Genomic DNA, 25,293 nt, shown 5'->3' with positions numbered 1-25,293 from the left:
CAGAGCTAAGATATTCCGCCACCAAAGGATCAGATCTAAGTTCCGCAGTCCTACCACATCCAGTTGTGAATGGCAGGGGACAATTAAACAACTCACTGGAGGAGTTTCCACAAATATCCCCATCCTCAATGATGGGAGAGCCCAGCACATCAGTGCAAAATATAAGACTGAAGCATTTGCAGCAATCTTCAGTCAGGAGTGCCAAGTGGATGATCCATCTCAGCCTCCTCTGGAAGTCCCCAGCATCACAGATGCCAGTCTTCAGCCAATTCGATTCACTCTACGTAATATCAATAAATGTCTAAATGCACTGGATATTGCAAAGGCTACGGGCCCTGACAGCATTCTGGCAATAGTACTGAAGACTTTTGCTCCAGAACTTGCCGTACCCCTAGACAAGCTGCCCCAGTACAGCTACTACCCAGGCATCTACCTGGTAATGTGGAAAATTGCCCAGGTATATCTTGTACACACAAAGCAGGACAAATCCAACCCAGCCAATGACCACCCCATCAGTCTACTCCATCATCAGTAAAGTGATGGAGGGGATCATCAACAGTACAAACATGCAGCACTTGCTTAGTAATAACCTGCCCACTGATGCTCAGTTTGGGTTCTACTAGGGCCATTTAGCCCCTGACCTCATTAGAGCCTTGGCTCAAACCTGGACAGAAGAGCCTGGACAAAAGAGCTGAACTCCAGAGGTGAGGTGACAGTGACTGCCCTTGACATCAAAGCAACATTTGATCAAGAGTGACATCAATAATTAGTTGCAGTCAATAGGAATTGGGGGGAAAACTTTCTGCTGGTTCAAATCATACCTGGCACAAAGGAAGATGGCTGTGGTTGTTGGAGGTCAGTCATCTCAGTTCCAGGACATCATTGCAGGAGTTCCTCAGGGTAGTGTCCTAGGCCCAGCCATCTTCAGCTGCTTCATCAATGACCTTGCTTATATCATTGGATCAGAAGTGGGGATGTTCACCGATGATTGCACAATGTTCAGCACCATTCACGACTCCTCAGATACTGATGCAGTCTATATCCAAATACAGCAAGACTTGGACAATATCGAGGCTTGGGCTGATAAGTGGCCAGTAACATTCATGCCACGCAAGTGCCAGGCAATGACCACCTCTAACAAGAGAGAATCTAAACATTGCCCCTTGACATTCAACAGCATTACCATTGTAGAATCCCTCATTGATCTGAAACTAAACTGGACTAGCCATATAAATACTGTGGCTACAAGAGCAGGTCAAGAAACTAGGAATCCTGCGACGAGTAACTCACCTCCTGGCTCCCAAAGCCTGTCCTCTATCTACATGGCACAAGCCAGGAGTGTGATGGAATACTCTCCACTTGCCTGGATGAGTGCAGCTCCAACTCAAAAAGCTTGATGCCATCCAGAACAAAGCAGCCCTTTTGATTGGCACCCTATCCACAAACATTCACTCCCTCCACCACCGACGCACAGTGGCAGCAGTGTACACCATCTACAAGATGCACTGCAGGAACTCACCAAGCCTCCTTAGACAGCACCTTCCAAACCCACGACCACTGCCATCTAGAAGGACAAGGGCAGCAGATACATGGGAACACAACCACCTGGAAGTTCCCCTCCAAACTACTCACTACCCTGATCTGGAAATGTGTCACCGTTCTTTCACTGTCACTGGGTCAAAATTCTGGAACTCCCTCCCTAATCGCATTGTGGGTGAACCTACTACACATGGACTGCAGCAGTTCAAGAAGGCAGCTCACCATCACCTTCTCAAGGGCAATTTGGGATGGGCAATAAATGCTGGCCCAGGCAGCAATGCCTACACCCCATGAATGAATAAAAACAAGCATCAAATGAATCGCAGGCGCAAATTCAACTTGGTGGATATGGCATGGCTGTCGTTACCGAAACATGACAGCATGACACTCGGGGCTAGGAACTTAATATTACAGGTAATAAAGTGTATGGGAAAGATGGGGAAAATGGGTAAAAAGGAGTAGCCTTAGTGATTAAGGATAGAATCATTTCAATGATGAGAAGATAAGCAGTGGAGACTTTGAGTAGAATTAAGTAATAGAAAAGACTCTCAGACTGTTGTAGGAGTTGTGTATTGGCCCCCAGGTAGCACCTGTAAAGTGGTAGATTGTATAAATAAGATTAGATAAGTATGTCTTAAATGCAGAATGGTTTCATTGAGGGATTTTAACTTTCATAGATTAGGATATGCAGACTAGCACGTGTCAGAAAGATACTGAATTTATTGTGTGTTTGGGATAGTTTTCTGCAACAACATGGCCCTAGATCCAACAAGGGGGCATGCCATATCAGACTTAATAACGAATTGAGCTTAATTTAGTGAACAGCCAAAAGATGTGTGAATGTTTATCTAATAATTAGCATAATATGGTCAAGTTTAGTGTAGTATTTGAAAGGAAGAATTGTGAAACAGCTGCTAAGATTCCAGATTTGGTAAAGTTGACTTCAATGTGATGAGACAGAGACTGTCTACTGTAATCTGGACAAACCTGTCTAATGTGTAAAATGACAAGATCAGTGGAAGGCTTGTGATATAGAACCAGTTCATACACCTAACAGGCAAGAACTTTACTCACTGAAAAAGACAAGCCATGGACAACTAAAGAGGTGAGAGACGACATTAAAAAAAGCATGCTAAAATGCAAAATAGGATAGATCCAAGTGAATGAGAAAGATACAAAGAACAGTGAAGGATGAGAAAATGGTAATAGCTACAATTATTAGATTGAAATCGACATTAGGAAGAAGGTGGTTTGTGGAATTGAAGGCAAATTATTGACCTGGTAAGGCACCAGGACCAGATCAGATGCATCCAAGAATAGTGAAGTAAGTGTGTGTGTGGAAATTGCAGAGGCACTGGCAATAATCTTCCAATGTTCCGTGCATTTGGGGGAGGTGCTGGAGGACTGGAGAATTGCAAACATTATGCCCTTGTTCAAAAAAGGTTGTAAACATCTGCCCTGTAATTACAGACCAGTCAGTTTAACTTCAGTGATGAGAAAACTTCTAGAAACAGTTATTTGGGATAGAATTAATGGTCATATGGAAAAATGTGGATTGATTTGGAAGAATCAGCATGGATTTGTTAAAGGAAAATTGTGTCTAACTAACTTGCTGGAGTTTTTTTGAAGAGGGTAACAGAGATGGCTGATGAGGGAAAGGCCATTGATGTGGTGTATATGGACTTCCAAAAGGCTTTCAATACAGGGCCGCACAACAGACTTGTAAGGAAAGTTATAGGTCATGGAATAAAAGGGACAGTAGCAAAATGGATGCAAAATTGGCTAAGGGATAGGAAACAGATTAATGGTTAATGGGTATTTTTCGGGCTGGCAGAAGGTGTGTAGCAGAGTTCCCCAGGAGTCAGTATTGGGGCCCTTGCTTCTCCTGATATATATAAATGATCTAGATCTTGGCATGCAGGGGACAATTTCAAAGTTTGTGGATGAGACAAAACTTGGGAGAATTGTAAACTGAGGAGGACAGTGTAGAACTTCAAAAGGACATTGACACATTGGTGGAGTGGGCAGATGGGTGGCAGATGAAATTCAATGCAGGGAAGTGTGAGGTGATGCACTTTGGCACAAAGAACATGGTGAGACAGTATAAAATAAAGGATACTATTCTAAAGGGTGTGCAGGAGCAGAGAGACCTGGGTATATATGTACATAAGGCATTAAAGGTGGCAGAACAGGTAGAGAGAGCTGTTTCTGAAGCATACAGTATTCTAGGCCTCACTAATAATGGCATAGAATTTAACAACAGGGAGGTTTTGATGAACTTATATAAGACACTGGTTAGACCTCAGCTGGAGTATTGTGTACAGTTCTGGTTGCCACACTATAGGAAGGATGTGAACACATTGGAGAGAGTGCAGAAGAGGTTTACGAGAATGGTTTCAAGGATGAGAGACTTCAGTTATGAGGAAAGATTGAGGAAGTTGGGATTGTTTTCCTTGGAGAGGAGAAGGCTAAGACGAGACTTGATAGAAGTTTTCAAAATCATGAGGGGCCTGGACAGAGTAGATAGGGAGAAACTGTTCCCGCTTGTAAATGGATCGAGAACCAGAGGGCACAGTTTTAAAGTGTTTTGCAAAAGAAGCAAACTTGAGGTGAGGAAAAACTTTTTCACACAGCGAGCAGTTAAGGTTTGGGATGCACTGCCTGGAAGTGTGGTGGAGGCAGGTTTGATTGAGGCATTCAAAAGGGCATTGGATGATTGCAGGGTTACAGTGAAAAGGCAGGAGATTGGCACTAAGTTAAAATGCTCAGAGAACCAGTGCAGACACAGTGGGCTGAATGGCCTCTTGCACCATAATAATTCTGAGACTCTGAAAATGGGCTGAATGGCAGGAGACCAAGAGTAAGGAGCAGTTACTCTAATTGGCAGGATGTGACTAGTAGTGAATCACTTGGGGTCTCAACTGTTCACCTTTAATGACTTAGATGATGGGAGAGAAAATTACAACTAAATTTGCCAATGACAAAGTTAGGTGACATGCATTGTAAGCAGTGTAGCTGAAGCATAAATTTACAAATAGATATTGATTGATTAAGTGAATGGACAAAACTGTGGCATATGAATTTCAGTGTAGGCAAATGTGAGGTCATCCACTTTGGACCTAAAAAGGAAGAACGGTATTTTCTAAATGGGGAAAAGCTCAAGACAGTGGAGATCCAAAGAGACTTGGAGTTCTAGGTATATAAATCACTAAAATGTTATGAACAAGTACATAAAATAATCAAAAAAATTATGTAAAGCTGGCCTTTATATCTAGAGGAATAAAAGGGGGTTGAAGTTATGCTTCAGCTATACAAAGCCCTGGTTGGACCACAGGTGGAGTACTACGAACAGTTCTATGCACCAGACCTTTGGAAGGCCATATTGGCCAGGAGGGAGTGCAGCACAGATTTACCAAGACTCTAAGGGTTAAATTACATGGAGAGATTACACAAGCTAAGGTTGCATTCCCTACAATTTAGACGGTTAAGGAGTGATTTGATCGAAGCTGACAAGTTATTAAGAGGAGCAGATAATGTAGATCAAGAGAAAATCTTCCACTGGTAGGGGAGCCTGGAGCCAGGGGGAATAAAAGGAGTGAAATTAGGAAACTTCTCCACGCAAAAGGTCGTAGAAGTTTGGAACCTTCTTCCACAAAGGCAATTGTTGCTAGATCAAATTAATAATTTTAAATCTGAAGTTGATAGATTTTTGTTGACAAAGATATTAAGAGATATAGGGCAAAGACAGGCATGTGGAGTTAGGTCGCAGATCAACCATGATCTCATTGAATAGCAGAACAGGCTCAAGGGGCTAATTGCCTGCAATTCCTGTGTACCAAGCTGACTATTCAGAAGGTTAATTTCAGTAGGGTCCCTCTGCAATTGCTTGCCTTCTTCCCAAGTAATGCAGCTGAAACACATTTGTGCTAGAATCTTGTAAATGAGCATGAATTGTGGCTGAGGTTCAAACTTGATTTTTTTTTTGCATCAGTATCCTGAATTGCAGATTACATCTAAGAGGCTACCTTTTTAGTGAGAATGACTGGCTTTAAGAACAGTCAAAGGAAATATGAGGCCTTTCCTAACAATTATGAAATCTAGAGAACAGACAAATAAAACCAGTGAAGTGTAGGTGCCTTCATTCAAAACTGAATTACAGCGGCTAACTTGTAACAATTATTTTATATCACCCTGGCACAAAAAATGATTGAACTATGACAGTGTTGATACTACAGAAATAACAGGAAATAAGTAATCCTTTTTAAGACGTCTGAAAGTGTTATTGTTTGAGTATATATTCTTTATAAAATGGTGTGATGTGGACCCCTGGTACTTAAAACTCATGCCCACAAATCGTGCTATTCTAATAAAAATTTAGTTTTTTTGAAAAACAATTTTGCCATTCTTGTTTTATATGATTTTTATGTTGTCATAGCTTAAATTTAAAAACATCTGTTGTTTACTTAAAATTGTTTCTTAACTTGTTCATATTGTTGTCTGTTCAGGAGGGACAAACCTTAAATGGAAGTAGTATAACTACTGTGCAAAGCAATTGAGCTAAGAAGAAGACAATCTGAGAATGTGGCTAGCTAATTTACAAAGTACCTTTTAACTTTACTTCAGCTAAGGCTAAAAGACATGTTAATTTCTTAACTGAAACACCAACAGAATACTGGATTTAATATCTAAAATTAAATATACCATTATTTAACTTAAAGAATGAAAATGCATGATAGCTTTAAATGCTGAATGTAGTTTGTAATAAATGTACTAACCACACTAAATATTAAAAGAAATTTGGGTGAAAAATGCAGGATTTCATATGACTTTTCACTTTAAAATGTGCCACAGTCTAGCACTAGAACGCATTTTACACAATACAGGCAGAACTGGAAACCGCAACTGTGACCTGCATAAAGTTATAATTGTACTGTTACTTTGATACCTTTTTTTGAGTTTATAGTAGCCCCTAGGTATGGGATAAAACAGAAAATGTTGGAAATACTCATCAGGTCAGGTAGCATTTGTGGAGAGAGAAACAGAGTTAACGTTTTAGGTTGATGACCTTTCACCAGAACTGGAAGAAATTAGAAATGTAATAGGTTTTAAGCAAGTGAAATAGGGGAGGGTGGAAAGGGTGATGATGATAGGGTGGAAGACAGGGGAGATTAAATGAAGAGTTGGTGGTGTAGGGCTTAATTGTGGGTGATTGTTACTTTTTGAATTTGGTTTTGCACAGTTCTATATTCTAATAGCGGGAATCAAAAGTGTTGGGTACTAGTTCTGTTGCTGTGTGATGGTCTGTGTTTTTTCAAGCTCTAGTATTGAAAGTAATTATCCTTTTGCTGTTTGACAGGTGAGTGGAGTGAAGCACTTTATCCTCTGCTGACCACACTCACAGACTGTGTAGCCATGATGAGTGACAAGGCAAAGAAAGCTATGGTCTTCCTACTAATGCAAGATAATGCTCCAACTATAGCAATGGACTTGACTATCCAGTACCGCAGAGACGTGGTCTTTTGCCAGACAGTAAGTTTGTGTGCAGTTGCAGCTATTGTTATCTTTTGCAGCCAATGTTTTTTTCCTTTTTACCTTTCTCTTTTCTGAAATCTCTTCCACCATGCACATTGCCTAGCAAAGCTCAACAGGCCTCCTCTAATGCTGTTGTATTACCAGATGCTGGAGACTCTGCAAAAGTGCTCAGTATGACAGTCTCAGCTTGCCACCTCACCAAATTGTTGCCACATGGACCAGAATACTCAATTATTGCAGATGCCTTCTGGTACCCCAAGAGTAAAGAAATCTAACTCCAGAGTGTCATAAAAGTGATTAGTTTTCAAGCAAAACGTCAAATTGGTTTCTCTTTCTGATACTACAATGTTTTTAACAGTGTAAGAGACATCTCCATATGTTGATGCATGACAATGTACCCTGATAAAGGGGATTCACATCCTAATTGTAGTATCTAGAGCTGTATGTACAGTTTTGAGGGCATACTGCCTGAACTGTTGGAGGTGCTGTCTTTCAAGTGAGATATTAAACCAGGGACTTATCAAACACCTTGGGTGGATACAAAAAAAAATCTATGTGCAGTTAGAAGAGTTGTAGGTGTTTTTCTGGCGTCCTGGAAAGCAGTTATCTCTCAGCCAGCAGATTCATCATTTATCTCGTTACTTTTGTGGGACCTTGCTCAATGCAAATTGAGTTGTTGTATTTCCCCATAACAGCAACTACAGTTTAAAAGTACAGCATTGGCTGTGAATTGCTTCAGGATGTCTCGAGAATATGAAAACTGCCATGTCTCAGGACATCCCAAAACAACTCTCAGCCAATAAATTACTAATCATCATCACAAATGCCTTTCAGTGAACGCAGTGACCAGAGGAATTGTATTCTTTCGCCCCTTTCAAGGACTCATATCCATCCAATCACATTATGGAACAGTTTTTTGTACAGATATTTTGATTGTTTTATTCTTTTATTATTGTACGATTTTATATTTAACCTCTTACCTGCATTATTGAGAAACTTCAGTGACAAGAGCATTTCTGTAGCTTTCCCTGCAAACACTGTTGGTCCCTGATGGGTAGTTACACAAGCCATCCCACTGGCATCAGGAGCTTTATGTAACCTTCTGCAGCATTTCACTATTAGACTTCTGTATAAATGACATGTCAGCGTTCATTAAACGACTGTTGTGCTCCCTTTGTATAGTTTAATAGGTGGGATTTTTTTGTCTCATTGCTGAAAAAGACTTGTGCTTTTTATAGGATGTTTTGCTCAGTGCTACTGATAACTTTGCTGGAGCATTTCAAAAAACAATCCAAGTTAAATACCCTGAAAAAGAAAATATTGTACAAAAGACGGGAAAAAAAATCCTGCATACTGCAAGATAACCTCTGATGATCACGTTTTTAATTGAATATTGTATGTTTTATATTCTTTACCTTCAATATAGTTGACAGCCCTGATCTGTGGTTTCATTATCAAACTAAGAAACTGCCTTCGTGATGATGGATTTTTGCGCCAGCTTTACACCATTGGTTTGCTGGCACAATTTGAAGGCCTTTTAAGCACGTATGGTAAGACATTCATAAGAGTATTTTCGTTACTAGATTTTTGTCGTAGCCTTTCATATTTGTTATATTATAAATGCTTTAATAAAAGCCTTTGAAGAAATAACTTATTGTGATATTAGCTTCTTTCTGTTACATATATGTGGGATCAAAAGCCAAATAACAGCTGTAAATTGGCTACCGTATTTTGATAGTCATGGGGGCATTGCTCCCTTGCCCACAAAATGGGCAGTGGCTTTGTTTTCATGGCATTGGTCTTTTTCTATGTGCAAGCAATTTCAGAACTTGCAAGAACACTACTAATGCAAAGCAAGGTTAGTGCACACAGCTCATATTGTAACAAAGTAAATGGAGCTTTAAAATTGCATCTGTCTGCATTTTTTAAACTAAGTGTTTAATGATGGTGTTGAAAATGTAAAAATATTTCTTTGCCACTACAAAGAAAAATAATCTGAACCCCACAACTAATGAGTGTGTACTTTGTGTAGGGGAGGAACTTGCTATGCTTGAAGATATGAGTACAGGAATTATGGATTTACGAAACGTGACTTTTAAAGTAATCCAGGCAACATCTGCTTCATCAGTTGACATGCTGCCAGTCATTACTGGAAACCGGTAAGTAGCGGTGGGTTCATGTTAGAGTATTTGTGCAGAGTCATTTATGTTGCTAATTTTTATTGCATTTATTCAGTCTCTCACTGGCTGTCTTACTGGAATGGTCCAGGTGTTCAGGATGCTAGATGGTGCAGAGCTGCTGCTTGCTGGCTTCAGTGCAAGTTGAAAAACAATACAAGATGGTGATAATGAGGCAAAATGGCGATTCTGACTTAAAATTGATTAGTACAGCCAACTTACACTAAGTACAAATTAAAAAAAGCACAAAAATGAAAATTTGATTAGAGCAATATGTTAGAATAATCACCACATGCAGATGCCCTCACAAGGTTGCATCGACAGGTGGGGATTATAGGTGAAGTATATGTGGTGTGAATTTCGTTGATCTGTCTTAAACAGTTGAGCTCTGTTTTCATATGTGCATCTAGTTTGCAGTGAATTCTTCAAAAGCCTCAGCAGGCTTCACTAGGACAACAGTGATTTATCTGACGTTATCGGGACATTTTTCAAAAGTTGGCCTTTGATTACATATTACATGAGCTTATAAACCTGAAACTTCTACCACCTGGAAGGATAAGGGCATCAGAGGCATGGGAATTCCTCCACCTGCAAGCTTCGTTCGAAACCAAACAATGTACCAACTAATTGCTTTTCTTCGGTGTTGCTGGGTCAAAATCCTGGAATTCCCTCCCTAACAGCACTGCAGGTGTACCTACACCATGTGGACTGCAGCAATTTAAGTTCTCGAGGGCATTTAGGGATGAGCAACCAATGCTGGCCTAGCCAGTGATTGTCATATCCCATTAACAAAAAAAAAGACACAAATAATGGAGAAATTTAGATAATGCCAAGCTACCTAATGCATAAGTATCTACCAATGTCTCCTCAATTAAGCATGGATAGTTAAGATGCATTGAATTTACTGTTTAAAAAAAAATTAGATATCACCAGTTGAAATTTCACAATCAGCCAAGAGAAGGTTTTCTTGTATGGTTAGCATTGGTCCTAAGTTCTTTCTGTCTTTGTACTGCATAGCATTCTGTAAAAAAAAAAAATCCTCAAACTCAGAACTTCACCTAAGGAAAGTAACTAAACTTGAATTATAGTGCAATGGATATTAAGATTCTCTCCTTTTTCTCCCTTCGTTTCACTTATCCCTTTCTTATCATCTTTGCTTATATTCTCACTCAGTTACTTAATGTTTATTGGCTGCATATGCCCCTTTAATACAAAAACAGTATTACCTGGAAAAACTCAGCAGGTCTGGCAGCATCGGCGGAGAAGAAAAGAGTTGACGTTTCGAGTCCTCATGACCCTTCAACCGAACAGTTCGGTCGAAGGGTCATGAGGACTCGAAACGTCAACTCTTTTCTTCTCCGCCGATGCTGCCAGACCTGCTGAGTTTTTCCAGGTAATTCTGTTTTTGTTTTGGATTTCCAGCATCTGCAGTTTTTTTGTTTTTATGCCCCTTCAATTTTAGTTTCTTCCTAACATCTTCATTTAACCAGAGCATGCTGAAACTTGACCTGTTTTAAACACACATATTTATGCTGAAATCTTGTAATCTCCTGTAGCAAAAACAAATACCATTCTTGATCTACAGTTCTGTGTGCCAATTTGTTTCCACCTCTCCTCAGCTAGCTTATTCTTCACCTTGCTAACGTGTGGCCTGTCCAAATCTGGTGCCCTCCTTTTTGTGCTCTGACTTGTATTCATATAGTGCCTTTAACAGAGTAAAACATCCCAAGGAACTTTATTAAAATGTAGTCAGCCAGTAATTGACAGCGAGCAAAAGGAGACACCAATATAGGCAGTGTTATGACCAAAGCTGATGTTATTGCTGAGCAAGCTAGACCCCAGAGTGAAGTCTGCCTCGCTGATCATAACCCTTTTTTCATTGTGAAAATGAGGAGGAAGAGACACTGACCTTAGAAGCAAAGGACTCCAGTAACACCTTTAGAATTTAAAAAAATTAAAAGATTTATTGAAAAAGAAGACAAAACTTAAGCACACAAGATAAAAGTTACACTGTTAAAACAGTCTTACAGAACAACCCCCAAAAAACATGCTTGGTTAAATGTACACGAGTAAGCTACCTTTTTTGCAAAAACCCCATAGATTTTGAACCATAAAAATCCAGTAAATGTTACCCAAGTCAAGGAATTGTTGTCACTTTAATAAAGGTACACCTCACCACTTCCACTCTGATATGGAATTCCAAAAGGAGGTTCAGAAACAAACTGTTTCCTAAAACAAAGACGCCCCTGGCTTAACACTGGGTGGCTGCTTCCAATTCAAAACTTTCACAGCTTCCCAGCACCCAAAGAAGCTGACCTTCAATGGGCCCCCCGCAGCACCACCAACAGTTCAACATCCCTTTCCTTAAATATCTTTTTCCCCTTTCATCTCAGGTTTCATTGTCCTCAGACACCTTTTTGAAGCTCAACCCCTCCAAACGTAAAGGTCTTTCATGTTTTCTATTTTGCTTCTACTTTTCAGGTCATAAAATTTAATATACCTTCCCCTGTTTACTCCTGGAACCCCTATAAGATGCAAATATTCCCTGTCACTTCTGAACTCCCTTTTGAAATTCAACAGCTGAAAACCAATTTCCCTACTTATCTCAATGCAAATTTCAGATCCAACCTATTTAATTGTAACACAAATTAAACCCCTCATTACAAATACACAAACCTTAACATCTTTTAACCTTTCATCTCTTAGACCTCAGAGACAACCTGTCTGTAGTAACTTTCCCCCTGCCCCCTGTTTAATTAACCCTGGAAACATGCACACGCCCCCAGCTCTCTATACAGAAAACATAATTACAAGCATATAAAAATATACATCTCTCATCACAGCAGCTAAATGCCTGGTCAAAGAGCTAGATTTAATAGAAAGTAATAAAGGAGAGAGAAGCAGAGAGATCCAGTAAAAGAATTCCAGAGTTAAGGCCTTGACAGCTGAAAGCATCCCATGGGGCAGCAGAAACATGGATGCCCAAAAGGCCAGAATTGGAGTGGCAGGGAGTTCTAGGAGGATTGTAGGTAGTTATACAAATGGGAAGTTATGGAAAGATTTTGGTGTGTAGATGAGAATTTTAAAGCCAAGGCATTGGTGAATTGTTCAAGGTCAGTGAACAAGACTTGTTGCAAGTTAGGATGTGAGCACAAGAGCTTTGGCTGAGCTCAAGTTTCTGGAGGGTGGAACAGAGGAGGTCAGCCAGGAAAACATTGAAATGGCCGTGTCTGGAGGTAAAGTAAGTAATGATGAAGGTTTCAGCAGCAGATGGGCTGAGATGGGATAATACAGAAGTGGAAATAGTGATGGAGAGAATATGGCATCAAAAACTTAGCTCAGAGTCAAATAGGACGCCAATGTTGTAAATAACCTGGTTCAGCTTGAGACAGTGTCCAAGGAGGGGTGATGAAATTGTTTGCTATGAAATGGACTTCATGGAGGAGTCAGGAGATGAAGTCTTTGGTTTTCCTGGGTTTAAAGCTTAAAATATTATGGACATTTCTCCCAAAGTGCTCACCCAACATTTAATACTATTTCCAAGCTATAACTTTTGCAGATATATATTTGATGGTAAAAGCTTAATGTTCATACCACATTACTCTATCTACTACTTTAACACTGACATGAATACTTAAACAAATAGATTAATCTGTTGTCTATAATTACTTCTATGCTATGTTCGTGTGCTGTGAGAATGCCAAAACTCTTAAGTTTGCCAAGGTTTATTTTGCGTGCAAAACCCCTAACCTACATTCCTCTTCACAGAGATGGCTTTAATGTACGAATCCCACTGCCAGGTGCTATGTTTGATGCCTTACCTAGGGAAATACAGAGTGGAATGTTACTTCGTGTGCAGCCAGTGCTATTTAACGTGGGGATCAATGAGCAGCAAACACTGGCTGAAAAGTAAGTATTTCCACCAAACAAGCTAAGCAATTTTACACACTGATCACAGATCCTTGAGATTAGAGTTAACATAGGGCAAAAACTCCCCAAGTCCTGGAAATCTAAAATAAAAGCAGAAAATGCTGGATATATTTAGCAGGACCATCTGTACTTTGAAGCTTTGCATGTACGCCCTTTCATCAACTGAATTCTAATAACAGGTCAAAGCGCTAATCTGCCTTTAACCTTTCCAGATGTTGGTAGACTTGCTGAGCATCTCCAGTATTTTCTATTTCACTTTTTGGCATTTAATTATTTTTCTACATCAATTCGAGATGATCTATATATCACTGAATATCAGGAAGCCCTTTATGCTGCCAAATATGCACTTCACCTGAAATGAATTAATGCTATGAAATGAAAGTGCCCAGGAGTTTGCTTCAGTTTAAAATCAAAGTTCTCAGGCAAAGGTTTTAAGCCTCAGTCCATGGCAACTTATGAAGTACATTATCAGCACTGATTGTATCTTTGTGCAATTACCTATTTTGTTAGATTACTTGTTGTACTATACCTCAACTTAGCAAAGTTAGTTTGGGAATGGTATAAATAGCTTTAATGTTGCTTTAACTCCCCTTCACTGGCAATTGAAGGGTGACTTGGTCATGCATCCAAATTCATGAAGTAAATAAGGAGAATAGGCAAGTGAAGGGGAGGTGAATCATTTAGTACTACAGTAACTTAGATGCCATATCAATCATGCCTACAGCAAAAACAATTCCAGACTTGAAAAAAATGGGTAAAGGCAAAGTCAGTCACATGTGAGCTTTGTGTGCACAACATCACTCTAAAAGTCTAGGCCCACCATTTGTTGTTTTGTGTATATAAAAAAAATTGCTGTGATTCACACACTAAAACTGTTGCGGTTAATAATTATTGAGCCTCTTTCACAATTCTGTCAGTGACTATCTTAGTCTAAGGAAAAAGCAGCAGCTTCAAGCACAATTTTAATGAAAACTTTCAAACACGATTGGGGAGGAGGATGTGGGTTCAATCTCTCGCTCTTGAGTTCCCAATTCCAGCTATATTATTGTGAAGAAGAATCAAGTTTACCAACTGGAAAGGAAGGAAAACCTGAGACAGATCCTCCTCTGAACCATATATATATATTTCCTGGGAGCTCATTGAGAGTAGCATTAGAGATGTGGTTTAGAATGAAGCTGCCCTCTTGTTTGCAGTTATAGCGTGGCCTGGATTATGAAAAACTAGTGAAATCCTGGTACTGAAATATATTTAGTGTTTTTTCAACCCCCAATTTTGATCATGCTGTCCTTGTTTTGGATATTTATGTTCATGTTTTATCTGGGTTAGGTTTGGTGACACATCCTTACAAGAAATAATTAATGCAGAAAGTTTGGGGCGTCTGAATTCCTACTACGAACAGTTCAAGGAGGTTTTGCCTGATGATTGTAAGTATGTGTAGGTATGAACTGCAGTGCTCTTTTCTACATTTTTCTTTCTCTGATTAAATGAATCCAGCATGTAAAGCTACATCAGCGACACTATGGTGAGCAATTATTTACTGAAATTATATTCTCAAAAAGCTTGCTTTAATACTTGATGCTTGAAGATTGCTGAATCTTGAAATCATTTAATTCATGTGTGATCTTGAATGCAATTTGTTTTTCGATCTCAAACCTCCAAAGAATTGCAGAATTGTGGCAAACAAAAATTGTGGGGGAGAACTTTCTTCATGGAGCGAGAGCGGACAGCTGTGACAATCAGGACTACGCTGCCATTTTACGCGGGCCGGCCAGTTAAGACCCACCCAACGTATTTACTGACTCCCAGGGCCGGCGGGAGTGGGCAGGCGGAAGCGGATTGGCAATCGCCATCGGGTGGAATGGGAACCCAGCGGCCTGTTTAAAGGCCAAGCTGCAACCGCTCCAAGGCTGCTGTACATGGCCAGAGGTCGGGGCCAAGACACTTCGAGGTTAGCTATGCAGGAGGGTAGGGCGGGTGATCAATGTGGGCCCAGGTTTTCAGACGTGTGCCTTACTGTCCTCCTCGAGGTGGCAGGAAGGCGGGAGGTGCTCATCCCCGAGGATGGGAGGAGGAGGCCACCCCACTTGACCAAGCGTGCATGGGAGGAGGTAGCGGAGGCTGTGAGAGAAACACAATGGGGTGCAGCGCACATGGACCCAATGCCGCAAGCACTTCAACGACCTGCTGCGCACGGGAAGGGTGAGTAGCATGTTGGCATCATTCACTTCACCCATCAAGTAAGCTTCTCCCCTGCTGGCGCCCCACCCATGTCTGAGTGGCCTGAATGCAATGAGTCATTGACGGCATGTGTCCTTGGCTGGGCCACCCAGCAGATATTCCCTATGCGTTCGTCAGCCTGAGAGGGTTGTGATGAGATGGGTTCTGTACCCGCAGCATGTAGTGGACTGACACCCACGTGACTGTGGTGGGGGCAACCTGGAGGATCTGCATCCAGGTGCACTGCTCGAACTCCAGGACATGTCGAAGTCAGGGTGATGACATGGTGGGAGGGGATATTCAAGGTGGAGTGGCACAGATGGATCTGCTGCCTTTTGCGCTCCACTTCATGTGCCTCCTTGCAATGGCAGGTACAACTGTGTGCTGCCAACTGTGATGAAGGCAGCATGTGGCCTTGGGTGGGGGAGGGCACACCTGGCATATTTGTGAGTGTGCTGGCCAGTAGCGGGAGAAGGATGCACTGCACCCCTGCAACAGGCAACTGGGCTTGGGGTGGGCCGGCAGCCAGGAGCTTGAAGGCAGAAGTATCACTTATCAATGTTATTTTTTCATTTCCAGGAGAAGAATTCTCATAACCGTACCGAGCGGCTGAGGACTGGTGGTGGGCCAGGCCAGATTTTGCTGTTTAGCCGTTTTGAGCAGGGGGCCCTCGACCTGGAGAGGTGCCAAGCACCCAGGTCCACTGGAGCAGAAGAGGCTGGGGTTCCACGGGCAGATATGTATGGCCAGCGCTCACATCACCAGTAGTCTCCCAACATCCATGACAGTGCTGATTGTTGAGTGAGTGACGTTACCAACATGCTTGCCCATTGCGTGTGGAATGATGAGTGCTTGATGATCCGGGGGACAGGCATCTACAATGACATTGCCCACAGGCTAACTGATTGAATGTCCTTACTCTCCCTTTCAGCATCAGCGGCGCAGGGCCAGGACACAGAGCAGCAGGGGCCCCCTCTGATACTTGAGGGGCATGAAATTGCACCATCAGAAGTGTCACACTATCTCTGCCAGGCAGGCAGGCAGCATAGATACTGGCATCTCGGTGGGCATCATATCTTCAGCTAGTGTCCCTGGTCACAGTGGTGAGGGCACTTCACAGTCACTGGAGGAGCTGGCAGAGACAGAGTACCAATGGCGCCAGCAGTCGGAGGACTGCAGAGGACCAGGCACATGCTCAGTTCGTCGCTGATGATGAGCCTCTGGAGTTGTCAGCGATGCGGCTGGGTGTGCAGGACCACCTGGTGGAGATGCACAAGGCTGTGCTTGGCTTGGTGTCAGTGGTGGAGGAATCTACGTGGACCTAAGCCAATGCATTGAACCTCATGGCTGAGCGCCAAGCTTTCTTCATGGAGAGAGTGGCCACTCTCATGGAGAGGCAGCTCCAGGGACAGATTCAAGGGTTCTTGGGGTTGCCTTCGGACCTGCAATCCTTCACAGAGGTATTGACCTCGTGGTCAATGCCCGTGTGAGTGGTGGTTTGGGCACCAGGTACCTCACCTCAGTGCCCATTCACCTAAGGTGAGCAGGGAGGGCCGAATGGACCTCACGGCGGAACAGCTGGTTGTCATCTCTGTTGACGCCTCTCAGGGTGTTCTGGATGAGGGCGGCAGCTCCTCTACTCCTCTGCTAGTGACTGCGGCATCCAAAGAGGTTGCAACGACTGGGGAGATGCCAGCTGCGGAGCTGGCAGCTCTCTCCCAGATGGGGCCAGCACAGGCTTGACGGGCCAGAGGACGTCCGCCAAGGCCATCGAGGCCAACAGGACATCAGAGCGGGCTGTCTCAGATGCCAGTGCCAGTGAGCAGGCACCACAAAGACATAGCACCTGCAAACATAAAATGAAGGTGCCTTAGGCACACCCCGAGTTCACCACTGCTGGGTTTTTTGTTGGCACTCCTATGAGTTCCTTCTGATGGTGTGTAAAGTGCAACACCATTTTATTTCTGTTATGTCAAGAGACTTTGGTTACAGCATTAAATTTATGTCATCTAAAATGGCTGGGAGTGCCTCTTGGCAGGTGCATGGATTCCTGAGATTTGATGAGTGATTTGTGTGTCATTTACGTTTATTGACTAGGCCCATCGTCAATGCTCCTATCCAGACAGATTTTGCACTAAGGTCTCCAGGATGGAGGCTACAGATCAGGCTTGTGTTGGAGATCCATATGTGCTGTGCTAGCTAAAGGTTCCTTAGGTTAGAGCATCCTGGGTGTCCCTGCCTCCCTGGAGTATGACCGGATCAGTGTGTGCCCTCTCAACATTTCCCAGTGCGTTCTCATCCTCGGACTCACTGCTAGACTCATCGTGTTCAGCCGCAGCCACTCCGTCTACATCTTCTTCATCCACAGCGTCCCCCCTTTGTAGTGCAAGACTGTGGAGAGTGCAGCATGCAGCCACTATCAGCGACACTCAATCTGGGGGATACTGCAGTGCGCCCCTGGAACGGTCCAGGCATCTGAAGCGCATTTTGAGAAGACTGATGGCTCTCTCCACCACAGCCCTTGTGAATTCTATTGTACCGCTGCTTAGCTTCTGTTCTTGGATGGCAGAGAGGCGTCATGAGCCACTTTCTGAGGGGATAGCCCTTGTCACCCGGCAGCCATCCATCCAGCCGGGCTGGAGCACTGAAGAGCCCCAGCACCTGGGAGTGTCTGAGGATGTAGGCGTCGTGGGAGCTGCCTGGGTACCTTGCGCAGTCTTACAGAATCAGCATCCTGTGATCACACACTATCTGCACGTTCGTGGAGTGGAAGCCCTTCCTCTTGACAAAGGCACCAGGCTCACCTGCTGGCACCTTGATGGCCACATGTGTACAGTCTATTGCATCCTGGAAGTGGGGGAAGCCAGCAATGGCCAGGAAGCCTCTGGCTTGCTGTGCCTGACTTGCCTGGTCCCAGCGGAAGTGGATGAAGGTCAGTGCACGCCTGAACAGGGCATTTGTGACCTGCTTGACACAAGTGTGGACAGTTGGTTGCGAGACACTGCAAAGATCACCCACCAAGCCCTGGAAAGAACTGAAGGCATAGAGGTTATGCAGCTGTGACCTTTTGAGCCATTGGCATGGGATGTCCACCCACACAGTTAGCTGCGATCTCTGGACCAATCACCTGACAGATACTGTTGACATGTCTCCCTTGACTTGGTTTTGCACCTCAGACATATTGATGTAGATGCTTCGTCTTCTGTAAACCCTGGCAGCAGGATAGTGCCGTCTTCTGCAGCGCCTTGCGCCTTGGACTACCTCTTGGCCCTGCACCCCTTGTGCCTGCGCCTGTCCTTCCAAAGGTGGCTCCCCTGGAGGCTGAATGTGCACTCCTGGCCTCCTCCCCCTTCTAACCCTCCCTTTCTCCTCAGATGAGGTACCTCCAGTGGAGAGAGCACCTCCATTCCCAGGCTCAGGGAGGCTTCCTGAAACCTACAGGCCCCAAAATAAGTCCTCACTGAAAACTGCTGACCTGAAGATTGAGTTCAGTCCAGGCAACTTTTCCACCTCACGCAGGCAAGTTTCACTAACTTCTGAGCAGTAACCTTTAAATGTCTGGATTCGCGAACCCATTGAGCCCTCTTCTCCCGCCTGTGGATGAGCTTCATGCAACTTTCTGATACCCGCCTGCCCATTGCGCCCATGCGATGAGCTGAAGATTGCATGGGCGCCTTAAAATCCAGGTCAATTGGAGCCTCAAGGGCCTTAAATGGCCCATTAATTAATGGCAGTTGCGCAACAGACATCATTGCATGCCCACCCACTGAAATACATCATTTTATGCATCGGCGTTCGGGTCCCACCGTGCGTGCCCCCCCCCCCCCCCACACAAACACCGACAGAAAAATTCTGCCCGTGAAATATTGAGACGGGTCTGTTTTGCTTGCATTTGAAATTGGATAAGCTATGCATGACTTTGCCTTAAATGAGTGTTATATATGTAGATTAAAGTATTATTATTGTATGCTTATGCTACGGATGTTTTTTGAATTCTTTCTGTGAATGTATAATACAATGCAATAAGAACATGTTTGTTTTCCATATTGTTGGTTTTTATTTTTACTTATTTTTGTAAAAGCGTAAAATTAAATTAACGTTTCTTTTAAATGATGTCTTTCACGCATTAACACTTAGATACAGAATTATATGAAATTAGGGCTTTGGATTGGGGTGATATATTAGCATGGACTGAAGATTTAAGAGCAGGGAAAAATAGCAATAAGTGGAAGAATTTTGGGTTAGCAGGTTGTGACTAGTAAGGCACTGCAAGAATCAGTAGCCTAAGCTATTTACAATCTATATTAATGACTTAGATGGGGAGACTGAGTATAATGTATCCAAATTTACTCATGATATGCCAGCTTGGCGCAAAAGTAAGCGACAAGGATACAGAGATTTGGAACGCCCTGCATCTGGTTGGCTGCACTCCCAGGCATGTTCCCACCTCCAAAGGATCTTCCTGGAGTAATGTTTCCTGTGGCAGCACCTGTCTACCCGTGGCAGCAAGGTTCCAGTCAAGGCATTTAAAATTGCAATGGCCCCAATTTTTCGATGCCCTGGAATTTTGTGAGTTGTGAGAGGAGATGGCCTCACAACAGGAATTTGAACCTTGGTTATTTCTGAGGATGTTTAAGACTCTCCTAATTTCTATGCTTGTATGTTTGTAACTCAGCAGCAATAAACAACAAGGCTGTTGTCTGCCCATATCCCAGCCTTGTCATTGAGTGAAGAAATCATGGAGAGAGATGGCTCCAGTAACCTTTACAGTGAACCTTGCACTGCAGTGCTTCCTGCTGCTCCATCAGTCTGGGCCTCAGCAATGCCCCCATTGATGTCTCAGTGTGGGCTGCCGGCCTTGATTCCCCATGCTCCCAGCTTAAAAACCCACCCACCCCTTAGTTGACTGCCTTCTAGAAGAGCTTCCCTGTCTATGTACCTCTGAACCATGTGAGGTTGGGACCACAAAATGGTTGCATCCCCTGAAAATTTTTAGAGAATATGTTTCTGCCGATTGAAGCTGCACAGGGATAGATACAGGATTGGGATAGTGGGCAAGACCATGACAGATGGAATGTAATGTTGCAAAATGTGCAATTATCCACTTTGGAACAGGCAGATACTGGGAAAATATTTTCCCTGGCTGTGAAATCTAAAACACAGGGCCACTGTCACAGAATAGGGGGTTGACTGTTTAGGACTGAGATGAGGAAAAATTTTCACTCAAAGAATTGTGAATCTTTGGAATTCTATAACCCAGACAGACAGCTGTGGATTTTCAGTCCTTTAGTATATTCAAGACAGAGGTGGAAAGATTTTGGTTATTAAGGAAATTAAGGAATATGGGGTTAGTGCAGGAAGTTGGAGATATGTACATATGGTTGCGAGATCAAGCTACTCAGTTCCTACTTCTTCACCAATGGCATGGTGCTCTATTTTACAGGTCCCACCCCTCTGCTTTCCCGCCTACAGGTGGCCCGTAAAATCCAAATGAGAATCAGGTTGAATATGGAAAGTTCAGAATGGCAGTGGAAAAGAAAATTAGAGACAAGGAGAATGTATGAGAAGAGACTGGCAGCTAACATAAAGGGGAATCTAAAATTCTTCTCTTGGCATATAAAAAGGTAGTAAGGTGGGGCTGATTAGGGACCAGAAAAGAGATCAATGGATGGAGGAAAAGGGCATAGCTGAGGTATCAAAAGAGCAGCTTGCATCTGCCTTCACCAAGGAGGATGCTGCTGCCAAAGCCTTAGTGAAGGCAAAGGTAAGAGACACTGAATGGGCTGAAGTTGAAGAAGAGGTTAGAAGACTGGTAGTATTTCAAGTTGATGAGTTGCCAGGATTGGATGGGATGCATCCAAGAATGCTGAAGGAAGTAAGGGTGAAAATTGCAGAGGCACTGGCCATAATCTTCCAGTCCTCCATAGATCTGGAAAGTGCTACAGTAATGGAGCAGGCTGGTGCATTACTTCAGTTTTCTTCGTGCTGATTGTTTTTGTGCTGATTGTGAGGCCGAAGTTGTTTTTGTGCTGATTGTGAGGCCGAAATTGTTTTTGTGCTGATTGTGAGGCCGAAGTTGTTTTTGTGCTGATTGTGAGGCCGAAGTTGTTTTTGTGCTGATTGTGAGGCCGAAGTTGTTTTTGTGCTGATTGTGAGGCCGAAGTTGTTTTTGTGCTGATTGTGAGGCCGAAGTTGTTTTTGTGCTGATTGTGAGGCCGAAGTTGTTTTTGTGCTGATTGTGAGGCCGAAGTTGTTTTTGTGCTGATTGTGAGGCCGAAGTTGTTTTTGTGCTGATTGTGAGGCCGAAGTTGTTTTTGTGCTGATTGTGAGGCCGAAGTTGTAGCATCATTTGGAGAATAAGTCAATGCTACATTGTGCAATTGCCGAATATCCAGCTCTGAACCAGCAGTCAATGGCAAACAGGAAACAAGGTGTGTCCTTGGTCTTTGCCAGGAGCTTCCCGTCCATGCGTTATCTGATTTTAATGCTAGGATTACTATCATAGAAGACGTCAGAGATCATGGCGGAGAAAAGCACGTTGAAATGATTTGGTGCTAACACACAGCCCTGTTTAATTCTATTAGTGACTTGGAAAGTTGCCTGTGTGCAAGTTCGTGGCTACAGCTCTGTGAACCCATACCAGCTGCTATGTCACTCAACGATTGGCACAGGACTTGTGACAAATAGATGTTGGATGACAGATGATAGATCATGAACATGCATGTGAATTGGATTATAGTGAGGGAACGTTGCTCATCAGCCTTATTCTTGCCTTGACCTATCTTGGTCTAGTGAAAAGACGAGTCTAGACAGCTGGAGATAGATCTGGATGCAGTGGGTGACATGGATGTCTTCTGTGTCTTGTCAAGCACTATACGTGCCACAACACAGTGCTGACCCGCCTATAAGACCATTGGACCTTAGATTAGCCTCATCTGCCCAGTCCGTTGTAATCAGTCTTTGCATGCCAGGGTAGACAAATCCCTAAGTTGCTGTGGGTAGGAGACCTGTCAGCTGCCCTCATCTGGTTTGGCCCACCCCATCAAAGTTGTTTACCAGGATGTGGCTGTTGTCACATGCTAACAAATATTTGGAGCCATAGGTGAGAGCAGGGATGACCCACACAGTATGAGGCACTCCAAAGAGTGCAGTGAAGACTCACCTCCTGAGAGAGGTGCTGCTACCCCCCCTTCCCGCCAACCTCAAGCCAGAGGGTTTAACATTTCATCGAAAGCTCAGGTGCTTGACATGGATCTTGAACTTTCAACCTTCCGAATCAGTGACAAGAGTTCCACAGCTGATCTGATATTACATTCCTAATGACTTGAGGAAAATGGAAGTAAAGGATGAGCAAACCTGGGGGTGGGAGAAAAGTCCAGGGGATGGAGTCAGTCACCAGACTGTATGCAAGTAAATTTCAAGAAGCCATGCAATGGTTTGTTAAATGCCAATTGATTTAAATTTCAGATCTCATCCATGCAAAACAAGGCATTATCCAATGACTACTTTTTTAAACCCTGTGTTTCATGATATGTATCCTGTGGATTTATAAAACCTACTGCATCACTGAAAACCTGTTGCTTAAATCTAATATTGATTTTTACTTCTGAAAAAAGCCCACACCACTGAGTTGTTCCATGAGTGGTACTTTGTCCAAGTGGCTTTAATTCATAGAAAAAAATCAAAAAAAAAACAAAAAAACTGCGGATGCTGGAAATCCAAAACAAAAACAGAATTATCTGGAAAAACTCAGCAGGTCTGGCAGCATCGGTGGGGAAGAAAAGAGTTGACGTTTCGAGTCCTCATGACCCTTCGACAGAACTTGAGTTCAAGTCCAAGAAAGAGTTGAAATATAAGCTGATTTAAGGTGTGTGGGGAGGGGCGGAGAGAGAGAGAAGTGGAGGGGGTTGGTGTGGTTGTAGGGACAAACAAGCAGTGATAGAAGCAGATCATCAAAAGATGTCAACAACAATAGAACAAAAGAACACAGGTGTTAAAGTTGGTGATGTTATCTAAACGAATGTGCTAATTAAGAATGGATGGTAGGGCACTCAAGGTATAGCTCTAGTGGGGGTGTGGAGAGCATAAAAGATTTTAAAATATTTAAAAATAATGGAAATAGGTGGGAAAAGAAAAATCTATATAATTTATTGGAAAAAAAAGAAAGGGGGAAACAGAAAGGTGGTGGGGATGGGGGAGGGAGCTCACGACCTAAAGTTATTGAATTCAATATTCAGTCCGGAAGGCTGTAAAGTGCCTAGTCGGAAGATGAGGTGTTGTTCCTCCAGTTTGCGTTGGGCTTCACTGGAACAATGCAGCAAGCCAAGGACAGACATGTGGGCAAGAGAGCAGGGTGGAGTGTTAAAATGGCAAGTGACAGGGAGGTTTGGGTCATTCTTGCGGACAGACTGCAGATGTTCTGCAAAGCGGTCGCCCAGTTTACGTTTGGTCTCTCCAGTGTAGAGGAGACCACATTGGGAGCAACGAATGCAGTAGACTAAATTGGGGGAAATGCAAGTGAAATGCTGCTTCACTTGAAAGGAGTGTTTGGGCCCTTGGACGGTGAGGAGAGAGGAAGTGAAGGGGCAGGTGTTGCATCTTTTGTGTGGGCATGGGGTGGTGCCATAGGAGGGGGTTGAGGAGTAGGGGGTGATGGAGGAATGGACCAGGGTGTCCCGGAGGGAACGATCCCTACGGAATGCCGATAGGGGGGGGTGAAGGGAAGATGTGTTTGGTGGTGGCATCATGCTGGAGTTGGCGGAAATGGCGGAGGATGATCCTTTGAATGCGGAGGCTGGTGGGATGATAAGTGAGGACAAGGGGGACCCTATCATGTTTCTGGGAGGGAGGAGAAGGCGTGAGGGCGGATGCACATTCGTTTAGATAATATCACCAACTTTAACACCTATGTGTTCTTTTGTTCTATTGTTGTTGACATCTTTTGATGATCTGCTTCTATCACTGCTTGTTTGTCCCTACAACCACACCAACCCCCTCCACTTCTCTCTCTCTCTCTCTCCGCCCCCCCACACACCTTAAACCAGCTTATATTTCAACTCTTTCTTGGACTCGAACTCAAGTTCTGTCGAAGGGTCATGAGGACTCGAAGCGTCAACTCTTTTCTTCTCCACCGATGCTGCCAGACCTGCTGAGTTTTTCCAGGTAATTCTGTTTTTGTTTTGGCTTTAATTCATGGTATCTGTTAAATGTTCTTTAAGAACTAAAATTAGAGGTTATTTGTTAGATATGCTACATATAGAAGAAATATATAATTAAAAGCCTGTAATGTAATTGAAGTATGCACTGTTTGTATCACTCAATGCCTGAGTCACAAATATTTCAAGTGATAGCTAGTTTAATGACTAATTGTACAGCATGAACTACCTGCAGTGTAAGATAAATTCCACAAATAAAATTGTTAGTACTTCCCTGCTCTTATTAGTTTATTTCTTCAAAATATGTGATTTCTTTAGGTTTACCTCGATCCCGGAGTCAGACCTGTCTACCTGAACTGTTGAGGTTTCTTGGCCAGAATGTCCATGCAAGAAAAAATAAGAATGTCGATATCCTTTGGCAAGCTGCTGAGGTAAACAGTTTTATTGCAGATTAAATACTATGATTGTTACATTCCAATGAAATGGTTACAACAGAAAAGCTGACCAGTTAGTCAACATTTGAAAGAAGCAGTAATGGCAAGTATTTCAGATGAAAACCTTCATCACAACTGGATTTCCAGTAGTTACAGTTTTTATATTCTAAACGCTCTTCATTGCTGTTGAGGCAAATTAGTTTCCTGTATTCATATGACAACATCCAACTCAATAGCTAGGCAACTCGTTGATTATTATTATAATAATTATTATTATTGCATTGTTGCAGTGTAGTTTTGAGGAGAATA

At 43.0% G+C, this 25,293-nt stretch overlaps 1 protein-coding gene across 9 annotated transcripts in view; it reads left to right on the top strand.

Moving 5' to 3' along the window:
- Window positions 1–25,293, top strand: part of LOC121284005 (inositol polyphosphate-4-phosphatase type I A-like) — a 229,675-nt gene that overhangs the window by 179,151 nt on the left and 25,231 nt on the right. For all 9 annotated transcript variants that reach the window (XM_041198901.1, XM_041198900.1, XM_041198904.1 and 6 more), the window contains 6 exons: window positions 6,896–7,068; window positions 8,498–8,621; window positions 9,104–9,230; window positions 13,017–13,157; window positions 14,505–14,602; window positions 24,869–24,981. In XM_041198901.1, coding sequence (XP_041054835.1) covers window positions 6,896–7,068; window positions 8,498–8,621; window positions 9,104–9,230; window positions 13,017–13,157; window positions 14,505–14,602; window positions 24,869–24,981 — 776 coding nt within the window. The remainder of the gene's footprint in view (window positions 1–6,895; window positions 7,069–8,497; window positions 8,622–9,103; window positions 9,231–13,016; window positions 13,158–14,504; window positions 14,603–24,868; window positions 24,982–25,293) is intronic.

The sequence above is a fragment of the Carcharodon carcharias genome, chromosome 11, assembly GCF_017639515.1.
Source record: "Carcharodon carcharias isolate sCarCar2 chromosome 11, sCarCar2.pri, whole genome shotgun sequence".
NCBI lineage: Eukaryota > Metazoa > Chordata > Chondrichthyes > Lamniformes > Lamnidae > Carcharodon > Carcharodon carcharias.
This window is presented reverse-complemented; position numbering and strand designations above follow the sequence as displayed.